General features: G+C 31.7%; 1 protein-coding gene across 2 annotated transcripts; it reads left to right on the top strand.

Moving 5' to 3' along the window:
- The first annotated feature begins 4,008 nt into the window (after positions 1-4,008).
- LOC133193651 (sorcin-like) lies at positions 4,009-11,679 on the top strand. 2 transcript variants are annotated; one of them, XM_061329607.1, is made up of 9 exons: positions 4,009-4,336; positions 4,633-4,707; positions 5,032-5,107; positions 5,407-5,431; positions 6,492-6,513; positions 7,721-7,871; positions 8,159-8,296; positions 9,107-9,177; positions 11,118-11,679. In XM_061329607.1, the coding sequence occupies exons 1-9, from the start codon at positions 4,175-4,177 to the stop codon at positions 11,142-11,144; spliced, it is 747 nt and encodes a 248-aa protein (XP_061185591.1). In that variant the 5' UTR covers positions 4,009-4,174; the 3' UTR covers positions 11,145-11,679. The 2 variants fall into 2 exon arrangements, with proteins under 2 accessions (XP_061185591.1, XP_061185590.1); XM_061329606.1 differs by lacking the exon at positions 6,492-6,513 and adding an exon at positions 5,510-5,531.
- The last annotated feature ends 174 nt before the right edge of the window (positions 11,680-11,853 follow it).

The raw sequence follows: 11,853 nt of genomic DNA, 5'->3' as shown, positions 1-11,853 counted from the left end.
CCCTGGTCAGTGATGACGGCCTCTATTTATAGACTGGTCTGTTTTCCGTCGTTCTCGACGACGAAGTAAATTATGAACAGTTTTAACTGAGAAAGTTGTCTTGAAGTGTTTGAGACAAAACTGCTTCAATGCTGCTCTAGAAATCCAAGTGAATGACCTGTACACTTTATAACTAGCGCAAAACAAGATACTAATAACCCCCCCCCCCCCCGGACAAACTCACACGATGATGGTCTTACCATATACATGTTTTATAAATGAGTTTAAAATACATCTTTATATACAGTTTTGAAATTGTTTAGTTTTTCTTTTCAATCGATTTCAGGACCTTTCTCATATTTATAATAACGTGCTTTTTTATGAAATGAAAACCAGTACAGATCATTATGTCTTCTTCATTTTGCCGATTCTTTACTTAGAACATTACGGGAGTGAAGCCCATTCCGCTACGGCTACTGACTACACTATTGTCACTGTATTAAAAGGAAACCCTTGTTCATCACAAAGCATGAAATAAGATGCTACTCGCGTCATGACTTTCTAAGCATTTTTAAAAACCTAACCTTGTAACGTACATTATCAATATATGTAATATTGAAAAAAAGGCTAGGTGGAAAACAGACTGAATCAAGAAGGGATGTCCCATTTACTAGGTGGAGGGCCGGAGTTTGTTTATGATTAGACTAGTCCACTTATTGGATAAATAGTAAAATAATCAGCAAATCCATTGCTTTAGTGTTGCCTGTCCATATACAATGTGTTCTCTAAAAAAAATGAGATAAAATTTACTGTTAATAAAAAAAATCTGGAGCTTAAGAATCATGTTAAAAGAATAAACTTTATTTATTTCCATAGAAGTTATCACACCCATTCAATAGAACAACCCAAGAAAAAGGCGCGAAGATAATTTACATGTGACATTTGGTGCGAAATGATTGTGTCACCCCTTTCATAGAAGCCAAATGGACTGATCCAGTAGTTTAGAAACGCAGAAAAAATGTTACACGGACATGTCTGTACAAAGAATCGCAAAGAATAAACATGTGCATGCAAAAAAAATTGAAGGAATTAAACACATCATCATTTTGCATCAGTTATGTGATTCTTTCTTCTGCACACTGTATTTGTTTAAATGCAGGTAACAAATTCCGATGTAAATCAGCTTGCACAAAATCTAGTTCATTAAGAATGATCGCTTAGTTTCGGATCCCTGAAATATTAATCCTTATACTGCCTGACGCACGTGGCGTCAGGCAATCATTTGTGGGATAAATGTCTATCACCAGTAAAAAGATATTGCTTTATTTGAAGAAGTACAAACCCATCATTCATCAATATTTTACATGTACAAACCGTGAAAGCAACGGCATAGAATACGAGGGTCATTCAATTAAGGAATAACTGTCTTATTTTTTGGATTCATGATGTGATCAATCGAGTGGCTTGCGTGATAATTTGCATAAACGCCGTAGGCGTTTATGCATAAAATTATCACGCAAGCCAATCGATTGATCATCGTCATGAATCCAAAAAATCTGACAGTTATTCCTTATATTTACATGCTCCTGATTCTGCAAATCCCCGTGGTAATAGCCCCGCTTCTGTCTCTATTTGTCCCGCCTCGCACCGCACGTGATTTTTTTTTAACCGCGCCTATCGATGAACCAGTAGATTTATGTAGAAATAAAGTATTTTTACAATTTGTAATTTTATCTCGGACAAAGACATTGGAAATGTAAATATTAAGTAATGAAACATACAGTTTAACATAATAAATGTAGAAGTATTTAATCTTAATTTTTAACAGTTCAAAAGTTCTATTTAAGAACTCCCAATCACAGAAAAACTCATGCTTTTTCCTTTTTCACCTTTTCACTGAGCTGATAACTGTTTAAAAACTTATCTCTGCAAAGAAGATGAAAATGAGAGCGTATGTGAAAACTGTGCTTCATTACATAAATAGCTGAAGAACCAATATCAAAAATATGATTTTAATATTTAGAAAGTCCAGTCTTTCACTCTGTTTAGTTTTCAGATGGATTCGGAAATTCAAAAGTACACAAGTAAAAGATCGCAGTCAAACTGGTCAATCGAAATCTGTAGGGGCACAAAAAATATCAATGCTGTGAGCAAGATGATATCTGAAAATGCCAGATTTACTTTGATAGATATTGCTAAGACGCTAAACAATTCATTGTCACAACAATTTTTTTAGAGTTCTGACAAATGAAGTAAATCTAACAATAATTCTATCAGATGGGTGCCTTATTTCCTTCAAATGCTTAAGTAAAACACACGTTAACTGGCCCAATGGTCTATTTTAAACTGAACATTTTTACAAAAAAGAAGACTTGATAAACTTGAGTGATAAATGTCGTAACATGGGTGTAGTTTTTATAGCCGAAAAGGAAGATCAAGAATAAAATGTGGAATCATGGAGGAAGCTGTAGTCCTATTATTGCAAAGAGAAGCAAGGACTCTAAATATGTTTTATAAATTTTCTTTTTATTCGAGAGGTTCAGTAAGACATGTACATAGAGCCAAAGGAAGAACTATCAATGGTAACTTTATGTTAAAGTTTCACTCAGGAAAGTTAAGCAGATTTCCTGCAAAGCAAGTCCAAATATGGGTCCTCAGGGTATTTTTCTGTACCTGACAACGCTGCTGCAAATAAGCATAGAGAAATAAATAAAATCTTGAAGAAAAGTAAGTTTACAAAGCTTAAGCCTCCCCCATATACGCTAGATCTCTATCGTGAAAAACGACTCAGTGTAGACGATCGATTTTCGAAGAATGAACTGGTCAAGGTCACGAACCTTTAGAGTTAAAAGCATCAAAAGCGATTAGTGTGTTGTTTAACGTCACAATCGAGAATTTTTCTCTCAAATAGAGGACGTCACTTTCTTTTAGTGAAGTGCCATTATTTTTGGCATGTGCATAGCGCTTTCGGTCGTAGCAGTGAGGGATCTTTATCATGCCAACATCTACTGTGAGTGACAAATAATGTCATGGCGCATATATAGAAGTTAAAGTCGGAACATAAAATTCAATATATAGTTATAATATTCTTTATCTGGTAAAGGCAAACATGTAGCTTATTCTCAGAATTAAGGAAACATGCAACTCGACATGCAATGGACAAACAAAGTGAAAGCTTTTGATTTTTTTTTTCCAATTTAATTTGCCCGCTCTACAGCTGTAGAAAATAGGACTCCCCTCCAAATCATCAGAACAAGAAAACTTATGTACCATTCGAACGGCCGCCTATATCAGTTTGTAGTATCTCTGTATACCACCTGATTAATTATTTTTTAGACTTCAAACTGAGGAATATTGAATAAGTCGATTTTTAAGCTATTTTAATTTTTATATATATATATATATATATATATATATATATATATATATATATATATATATATATATATATATATATATATATATATATATATATATATATATATATATAACAAACAATACGCTAAAAAAAAATAATAAGGGAGAATGTCTGCACTGATTTTTTTTTTTTTTAAATAGTGTCTGGTTACTAAAAGACATAAACAAAATATAATAATGAATTTTTCGAATATGTAAAATATTCAATTAAAATCTATTAAGATTTGAATACATATATATACGACTCTATGAAATGCTAGTACTATGTTTTTATCATAATATCTTAATTAAGTTATTAAAAACTATGGAATTCGGGTTTTGCTCAGTTCTCTTAAATTCATTAAATGTCCTACATACATGTACTTTCACTTGTAATAAATTATTATAACAACAATGTACAAGTACACATAAGCAACCATGGAAATCCATGCTAATATATCTCTTTGCAATCTCTGGCATGAGTTTGACAAGGTAGGCCTATGGGACTGAAATAATTTTTAAATATTATAAAGCATGTTTAAATATGCGCGCCATGTTCTTCACTCAAATTAATCCGGAAGTAAACAAACGGGAAATAACTCTAACGACCAAAATAAACTTTCATACTGTCAGTGAAGCTTCCCTAGCAACAAAGATTTTGCTTTAAATTACGAGATAAACTCCGACCTCATTATTACGTCACAGCATTGCCAAATATTTGGAATTGTGCAAGACAGCTAAAACTACAATTACATAACCGGACAAAGCGATTCATCGACAACAACTTTAAGGTAAAAATATGGCGTATTACCAGCAAGGCGGTTACCAACAAGGGGGTTATCAAATGGGATTCCAGCCGTACCAACAGCCTCAGTATCAACAATACCAACAGCCAAGCCAGCAGTATGGAAGTTATGGAGGATATTTTCAACAAAACGTCTTCTCTGTCAACGCATGGCAGGTACGTGTAAATCATGAGGCGCGGATCCAAGGGCGAGCACCTGCTTCATAGCTTTAAATTTTTGAGGGTTGTAAATTCTAATCATTTTTTAGTTATTATTATAATACAGTTGAATGTATTTATTTTGTTTTGACTTGTTGAATTCAAGCCCATGTATAAAATATCATGTGACTCATTTTTCATTTGCAGAAATTTAATGCATTGATTTTTTTCCTTTTAAGTGCAGATCTTTTGCATTCGTTTATGAATTATTGAATTATGTTTCCAAATTCCGAAATGCATTTATTTATTTTCAGGCATTCCAATTTGGTTCCCAAGACGAACTATGGCATGTTTTTAACACCGAGATGATGAAAAATCCTGCAAACGCGGTATGAATTACAGAATGATATAAAATCTTATTTTCAACATATTTAATATGTAATTAATATGTGCAGATTAGTCACTGTTGATGCTTATAAATTTGCTTGCAATTGTTAAGATTTTTTTTAATTTTTGACAAAATTATTCATAAATTGCTCAAGTCGCCTTAATACATATATTTAATGTATTACATGTAGTTACAAATCAGTGTTTCAAAAATAAGTTTAAATTTCGGAAGATTTTTTTTATCGGTAGAAGATAAATAAAGGTATGTGGATAATGTGTTTCAAAATCTGACGATTGATATCTTTCAAATTGATGAATAATTTCAGCAAAGACAGGCAATCCAAGCTGAAGATCTTATGAACATCATGAATAATTGTCACACCATCAGGAACTATTTCAGAAGTAAGTACAGTCAAACTTAGTTATCTCGAACTCAATGGTGCCTAGCAAAAACTTCATGATATCAGAGGATTTTAGATATTGAGATTAAAATACATATTTAAAAAACTGCTTGAGATTTCCAACTCAGTTCGACATAAGAAGTTCTCAACTGTACATGTATGTAATTTTTTTCTGTCACAATTTCGACAACACAAAAAAGTAAAGCAAAAACATAAACAAAATGAACAAACTAAACACAAACATGAAGTAAAGTGTAAAACATTTCGCAAATTAATGTATACTTACGATTTTTCTTTCAGTTAATTGGAGTAGAGAGTTATGCAGGTAAGAGAGAGAGAGAATGAGATTGTCAGTTTCCAAATTCGAATCTATTGATTATTTTCATGTATATTCATTTTATAGTATCATGTTGGCCATGCTGGATGTATCCTTTCATTCTTGAGTAGGTATATTATGTCATTAGAGAGCTAGCATCCTTAGTGAAATGGACTTAAAGGGGAATCTAAAATGCCCCCATAAGAAAAAATAATGCTTTTTTGTATGCTAGCTAGTGTTACGAAATCTTCTGTTATCTGTACAATCAGTGATATAACCAAACTATTTATTTTTTTGTACCTTTGAAGCACAGTTTATTTTTAGCTTTGGATTTCTTATTTTAGCGACTTATTCTGTGTCTCAGTTCAGAATTACTGGATTGAAATTTACTCACACAAGATAAATTTAATCAGTTTTAGTGTTATTCATAAATAACTATTTTAAATTTGCTAAATTATGAACACACTAAATTAAGTACATATTCAGTTTGTAATTTTATGAATTTTAAATTGTATTTGATGAGGATGTAGCCATTTGTTAAAACGTGTTTTTCTGTCCTTTAGTTCATTTAGAGCACTTTGATAAATGTTCATTGCAACTCATCCTTAGTGTAAACATACTTGATAAATCCTTTTTTCCTTTATAGAAGAGTGTACAAAACTGTTCTTGTATACATATAATATCACTTTTACACATTTAAGGCATATTAATCATATTCAGAGATAAAAGTTTGACAAGAATGCTAGCCTTACATAAGTGTGAAATTTTGGATTTATATACAAAAAATGGAAGTTAGTTCTTTGTAAAGTCATTACTGAAAATGTTTTTAATTCAAAGGATAAAATCAAGAAATCAAATATACATAATATAATCCCTGCCTTTCTGTTATATTTTAACATCACTTTATATTTAATTGATTATATCTACTTGACTGATTTGAACAATACTTAGAGCTTATAGCTTAAACAGAATTAGCGAGCAAGAGAATCTTATTTACATTATATGCAATACGGTCTTCCCAAAAGCAACTTTGAATTCTTTGTTAAGTAAACTTTTACTTTTTTTTCAGCATTATGATAGCTATGTTGGACGTATCCTCTTTTTAAAAATGCTCACCTTTTCAACAGTTTTTTTTATTGGGTAAAACCTCAGATATTACACCATGCATTAAACGATGAGACCCTGGTGAAAACATTTTACTGTGAGTAAGAAATCTTAGAATGTTCTACATATACTTCTCGGGCCTATTGTGTAAACAATTTCCTTTTATTATTAAAATGTCGCTACAGGCATCCAGCGTACCTATCTAATGCCAATTATTTTTTTTAGCTCATAACCAGAAGAGCTTACGCGATAGTAAGGTGTCCGTAGTCCGTCCGTCTGTCTATAAAAAAAACTTTTCAAAACGCTACTCCTTAGTTACTATAAATAGAAAGTTATGTGAAATCCATTCAAATGGCATCAGTTTTGGTCCGATTGCAACAAAACAAAGAGACTAATTATTATTCTATTTATTGCTGTTGCCATAGTTTCAATTACAGGTGCTACTTTTCGCTTTCTTTGTTATATACAAATCAGTAGAGCTACAGTCTCGTCAGAGACATTTTTTATCCGTAAATAGATTTCTTTGAATCAAAACTTCATGTTTACGGGAGATGGGGAAATCCATCACATTTTTCCTACTAGTAATCAATTCTATAAATAGAACAATATTGGATATTCTATTTCACTCAAGAGATTTTTTTTTTAATTTTTATCAATGTGTGCACACAGGTCACGTGCTACCCACATTATATGATGTTTGTATTATGACGTCATGAAACTCATTTTATAATGAAAATCTACAAATATTCGAAATAACCACAAACAATGCTAAATATACATTTTAACATAGTTGAAAATAAGTCAATCTTTGTCTGGCCTCACAATAAATGAAATCAAACGGTGTTTTTTCTCCTTTCACTGCCGCATATGAATAAAAATCAGAATTTTGATGTAATTTGTCCCTCAGGATAGAGGTCAGCCTCAGTGTTAGCGTGATAACGCACCATCTATGTATAGAATGTATTTTTATTTTATTGTTTTTAACTATTAATTTTATTTTATTTATTTATTTATTTTTTGTGAAACGTAAAAATATCAATACATTTGAAAAAAAAGACATATTTTACTTATTTGATTAAAAATATGTAGTTTAGGCTATATAAAGACATTTTATTTACACCTTTTGACCTTAATCACATTGACCCTACACCATTTGACCTTACACCTTGATTTTGACCTTAACCGTATAAACAGCGCTCACAAGACGGTTTCATGCAGTGGAATGAATTCATGGAATTACAGCAATGTCTGATCGCTTGGTTTAGAGTTTTTCAACAATATGATAGCGACAGGTCCGGCTTCATCGAGGCCAATGAACTTGTCAACGTCATCACTAACCTTTACGGTACGTCATAAAATATTTAAATTTCTTATACATTACCATGGATAGTAGAAATAATGCTTTTTGATGTCATAAAATCAAATAAGCTTTCAAAATTTTCTTATGGAGTATAATTTCTTTGAAGAGAGCTAAATGTACATTAATTTAAGAGAAATCAATTTTACAATAAAAGAGTCATGTTCTGTGAAATTCAGCATGAGTTCATATTTTTTTTTTTATCTTACACGAGAGAATAAAATCAAACAGCACCCTTATTTGATGCATCTTAAACTTATGTGTCCTTTTTTAAGGTTATCGGATAACACCACAGGCCACAGAAACAATTTTAAAGCGATATTCCCGAGTTCTACCCCGTGGCGGCGGCAATGCCTGTCTTTGTGCTTTTGATGACTTCGTGTCCGTCAGCGTCAGACTTAGGGCTTACACAGGTATCCAAATACATGTATTTCCAATTGGTAAATAATACAGATATTATATATAATTTAGAGAAATCGATATGTCGAAAGAAAAATATCTTGTGTAGTTAAAACAAATGAAATAAGATATTTAATGTATCGCTATAAATGCTGGATAGAGTGAGAAATCTGATGAGTTTAAAAGATTCAAATCCCATCCTCACTAAATTTGAATATCTTCTAATGATGTTATTTTTCTGACAATTCATTGGGATAAAAAGAAAAATAAATTTCAAATTCAAGCAGATCTAGTCAAAATTCAGGATAGAATTTTAGGCAAATTATTATTGAATTTTTAATAATCTGCATTATCAAGATGTTTGCATTACCGTCGAACAAACGTCTTGACGCTTTCTATGCAAAATATTTTTGTCAAGAGGTGGTGCAATGAAAAATGGCCACCCGTGTGAAAGTGAATGTGCTCGTCATTTAGTATGCATCATCCAGACCTTTGGGTATAGCTTTAAATTTTGTTGGAGGTAAACGCAAACGTCTGGATGATGCAGACTTTTTTTGCACTGGACTACGCATGTTCATATTCACGGTAGGACATTCGAAAATATACCATGTCAGTTTCGTAAATCATGCATGCATCTGAAACTACATATTATATGAACTTATGTTCATCCCCGGTGCAATAGTCTTCCTATTAATGGTCAAAAGATTCAGCGAGTAAAATAAGCAAATACGCACATGTTCGAAAATCTACTTCTGTGTTTTATAGTAGTAAAGAAAAGTTTGTTAAAATGAAACAATAATTTAAATTACTTTATTTTTTTCCAGACGCTTTCAGGAAAAGGGATGCCATGATGCATGGACAGGAAACAGGAAATTGTACATTTGGATATGATGACGTAAGGATCGAATTTTCTTCTTTTCATACTTAAATTATAATGAGATCGACTTGGGTTTCCATTGCACAATATTTTTCGCAATATTGTGAAATACATCGTACTTACATTTTTGTACTGGTATTTTTAATATCATTTATATGGTGGCATATTTATGATATTAAAAACTTGTCAACGCTACATTTTTAGTCTCGATACAAAATAAATTACCTCGTCATGTCGAGATAAGACCGCGGAACATTAACTGGCAAAATTGGAAATATACAGCTTACGTCTTTTCCATCTGTTACAGTCAAAACATGTAATGCTAGACAATGAAATGGGCGGGTACAATTCGGCACGGACGTCCGAGAAAACATTGGATTGAAATTCTAGTTTGAAATTCATTTTCAATCAACCTGAGCTGTTTTCAAACGCAGAGTGGGATAATTGTATGATCCAAAAGACAAATAATTTCAATTCCCAAATACATGTTGTTTGAAATTCATATTTATCATTGTTTATATGAGTTTTAGCCTATAATTTTAAGAACACGTAAGTCGTGGAAGACAGAGATTATTTTTTCAGATTTGATTCTAGAAAGGGGGGGGGTAAAAAATTGTCCAGTCAGATCATGCCTTCACATGACAAAATATATTTTTTTCTAGGATGACAAGAGGTATTTTTTTTTTTAGTTTTGTCTTCATTGGAAAATGTTTCCCAATCAAAAGCAGGGAGGGGGTTGTCCAAACTTTAAAAAAAAAAAAAAATCTTTTTTATTTCCAAGATCGCCCCCCCCCCCAACACATGCATGCACATACCTAACAGAAATCAAATATTTGTCCCCTTGTATTTCTTTAAAAGCACTGGTCAAAAATTCTTATTTATATATTTAAGCTTCAAAATATTCCGAAATTGAAATTATTTGTATTCTGGGTCAATCAGTAACGCATTACATTCTAGCGTAGCTAAGGTGGATTGAAAATGATTTTCAAACTAGAATTTCAATCCAATGTTTTCTCGGACATCCGTGCCGAATTGTACCCGCCTATTCCATTGTTTTTCATTAAATGTTTTGATTGTAACCGATAGAAATGACGTAAGCTGCATATTTCCAATTTTTCCAGTTAATGTTCCGCGGTCTTATAGCTATCGCAACAAAATGTGATACATGTAGCTTATACCTTGACTAGACGAAATAGACGTTGGCGTATCCCGACAAAATCAGTAAGTTATCTTGACTTGACACGATATCTTTTGTTGACAAAAATTATGTGGATGACATAAATATGCCACCATAGATGTGCAATATCATTTAACTTATTACATATTACAATTTGAACAAGTCTTAAGTAGTATTTTTATCATTTTGCTTTGCTGTTACTTGTACAGTCCCTCAATAAATGTTTACCTTTTTTGAGACGGTCCCTAAAAATATCGAGACGGGAGATTTTCCTGAAGCTTTGTATCTTTCCTGAATCTTTGAATCTATACTGAAGTGTGGACACTTGCTTTAACCATAAACCTGGATATTAGGATTGGTTATATTCTTGACCTATTTTGATTGTAAATGATAAAGTATCAAATTCTTAAATCAAGAAATTATATATTTTCTATTATGTCCAAAGTTCTCATCTTTTGCCGTTCCTCATAAATCTTTACATTTCATTTTATCACTTCATCTGACATCATTGAGAAATCTTAAAATGAGCATTAAACTTTATGTAGCTAAATGTATATTCATTATCTAAACTTAGTTTAGCATTTAAAAACTTCAAACTTTATGTAGCTAAACTTATTCAATTGATTTATTTAAACATACTAATAAATTTGGTATCCATTTTCATGATTTTTAAATGTGTGTTCTTAGCAAGTGTCCTTAACTTATTATGAGATATAATTTATAAGAGAAGTAATGTGTAAATATTTCTAAAAGTATACATAATTATATTTTTTCCTTTCAGTTCTTACGATGCGTGATGTGTCTGTGAAGAGGTCCTGCAATAAGTAAACTAAATGCTCATTTCATTTGTATATTCCTAAAACTTTTCAGCGCCATTTTTAAAGATTAGCAGTGTCCATCATAACGTTTTCGAAGTGTTCACCTGTTTTACCTAATGAACCAAAAGTGTGTTACTAGACTACGTGTGTGGTGAATGGGTACATATACTGTTACGTGTTATGTAACCATTCTCGGTATTCTATTTACTTGTCTGCTATGAAATACATATTTATATACATTTAATGCATCGAAAAAAAAGTTGTACTAATCAAAAGGCAGGGTAATTATATACGCGCGACATGGAGTGCTGATTCATTTTACTAGTGAGTGTTAACTCATTGACAAATATATTAAATCTTAGTTTCCATTTTCGAAATGTTATGTACATTTTGTTGTTTGTTTACACAATACTTTATTCTGCCAATTTTAAAATCACATGATTGTACTATAAAATATTGGGTTAGTAACCTCTAACAGCTGCTTTCAATCTTGATTACAATGGGCCAATAAAATATTCAAATGAAAATAAAGTTGTGAAGGACCGTCTTTTAAGCTTCTAAGTGTATAAAAGAGGTAAAATATCAAGGAGTTGCATCAAAAACCTGTAAAATCTTTGGCATACGTTCAAAAGAAAGTTCTAAAGAGGAAGAGTAAATAGCAATATTCTGACATACATGTAAATCCTTTGTATTAGATTT

The sequence above is a fragment of the Saccostrea echinata genome, unplaced genomic scaffold (genome assembly GCF_033153115.1).
Source record: "Saccostrea echinata isolate AGI-Se365-2 ecotype Australia unplaced genomic scaffold, CSIRO_AGI_Sech_v1 ptg000028l, whole genome shotgun sequence".
In the NCBI taxonomy this organism is placed as follows: Eukaryota; Metazoa; Mollusca; class Bivalvia; order Ostreida; family Ostreidae; genus Saccostrea; species Saccostrea echinata.
Note: the sequence above shows the minus strand (reverse complement) of the source record. Positions and strands in the feature narration are given on the sequence as shown.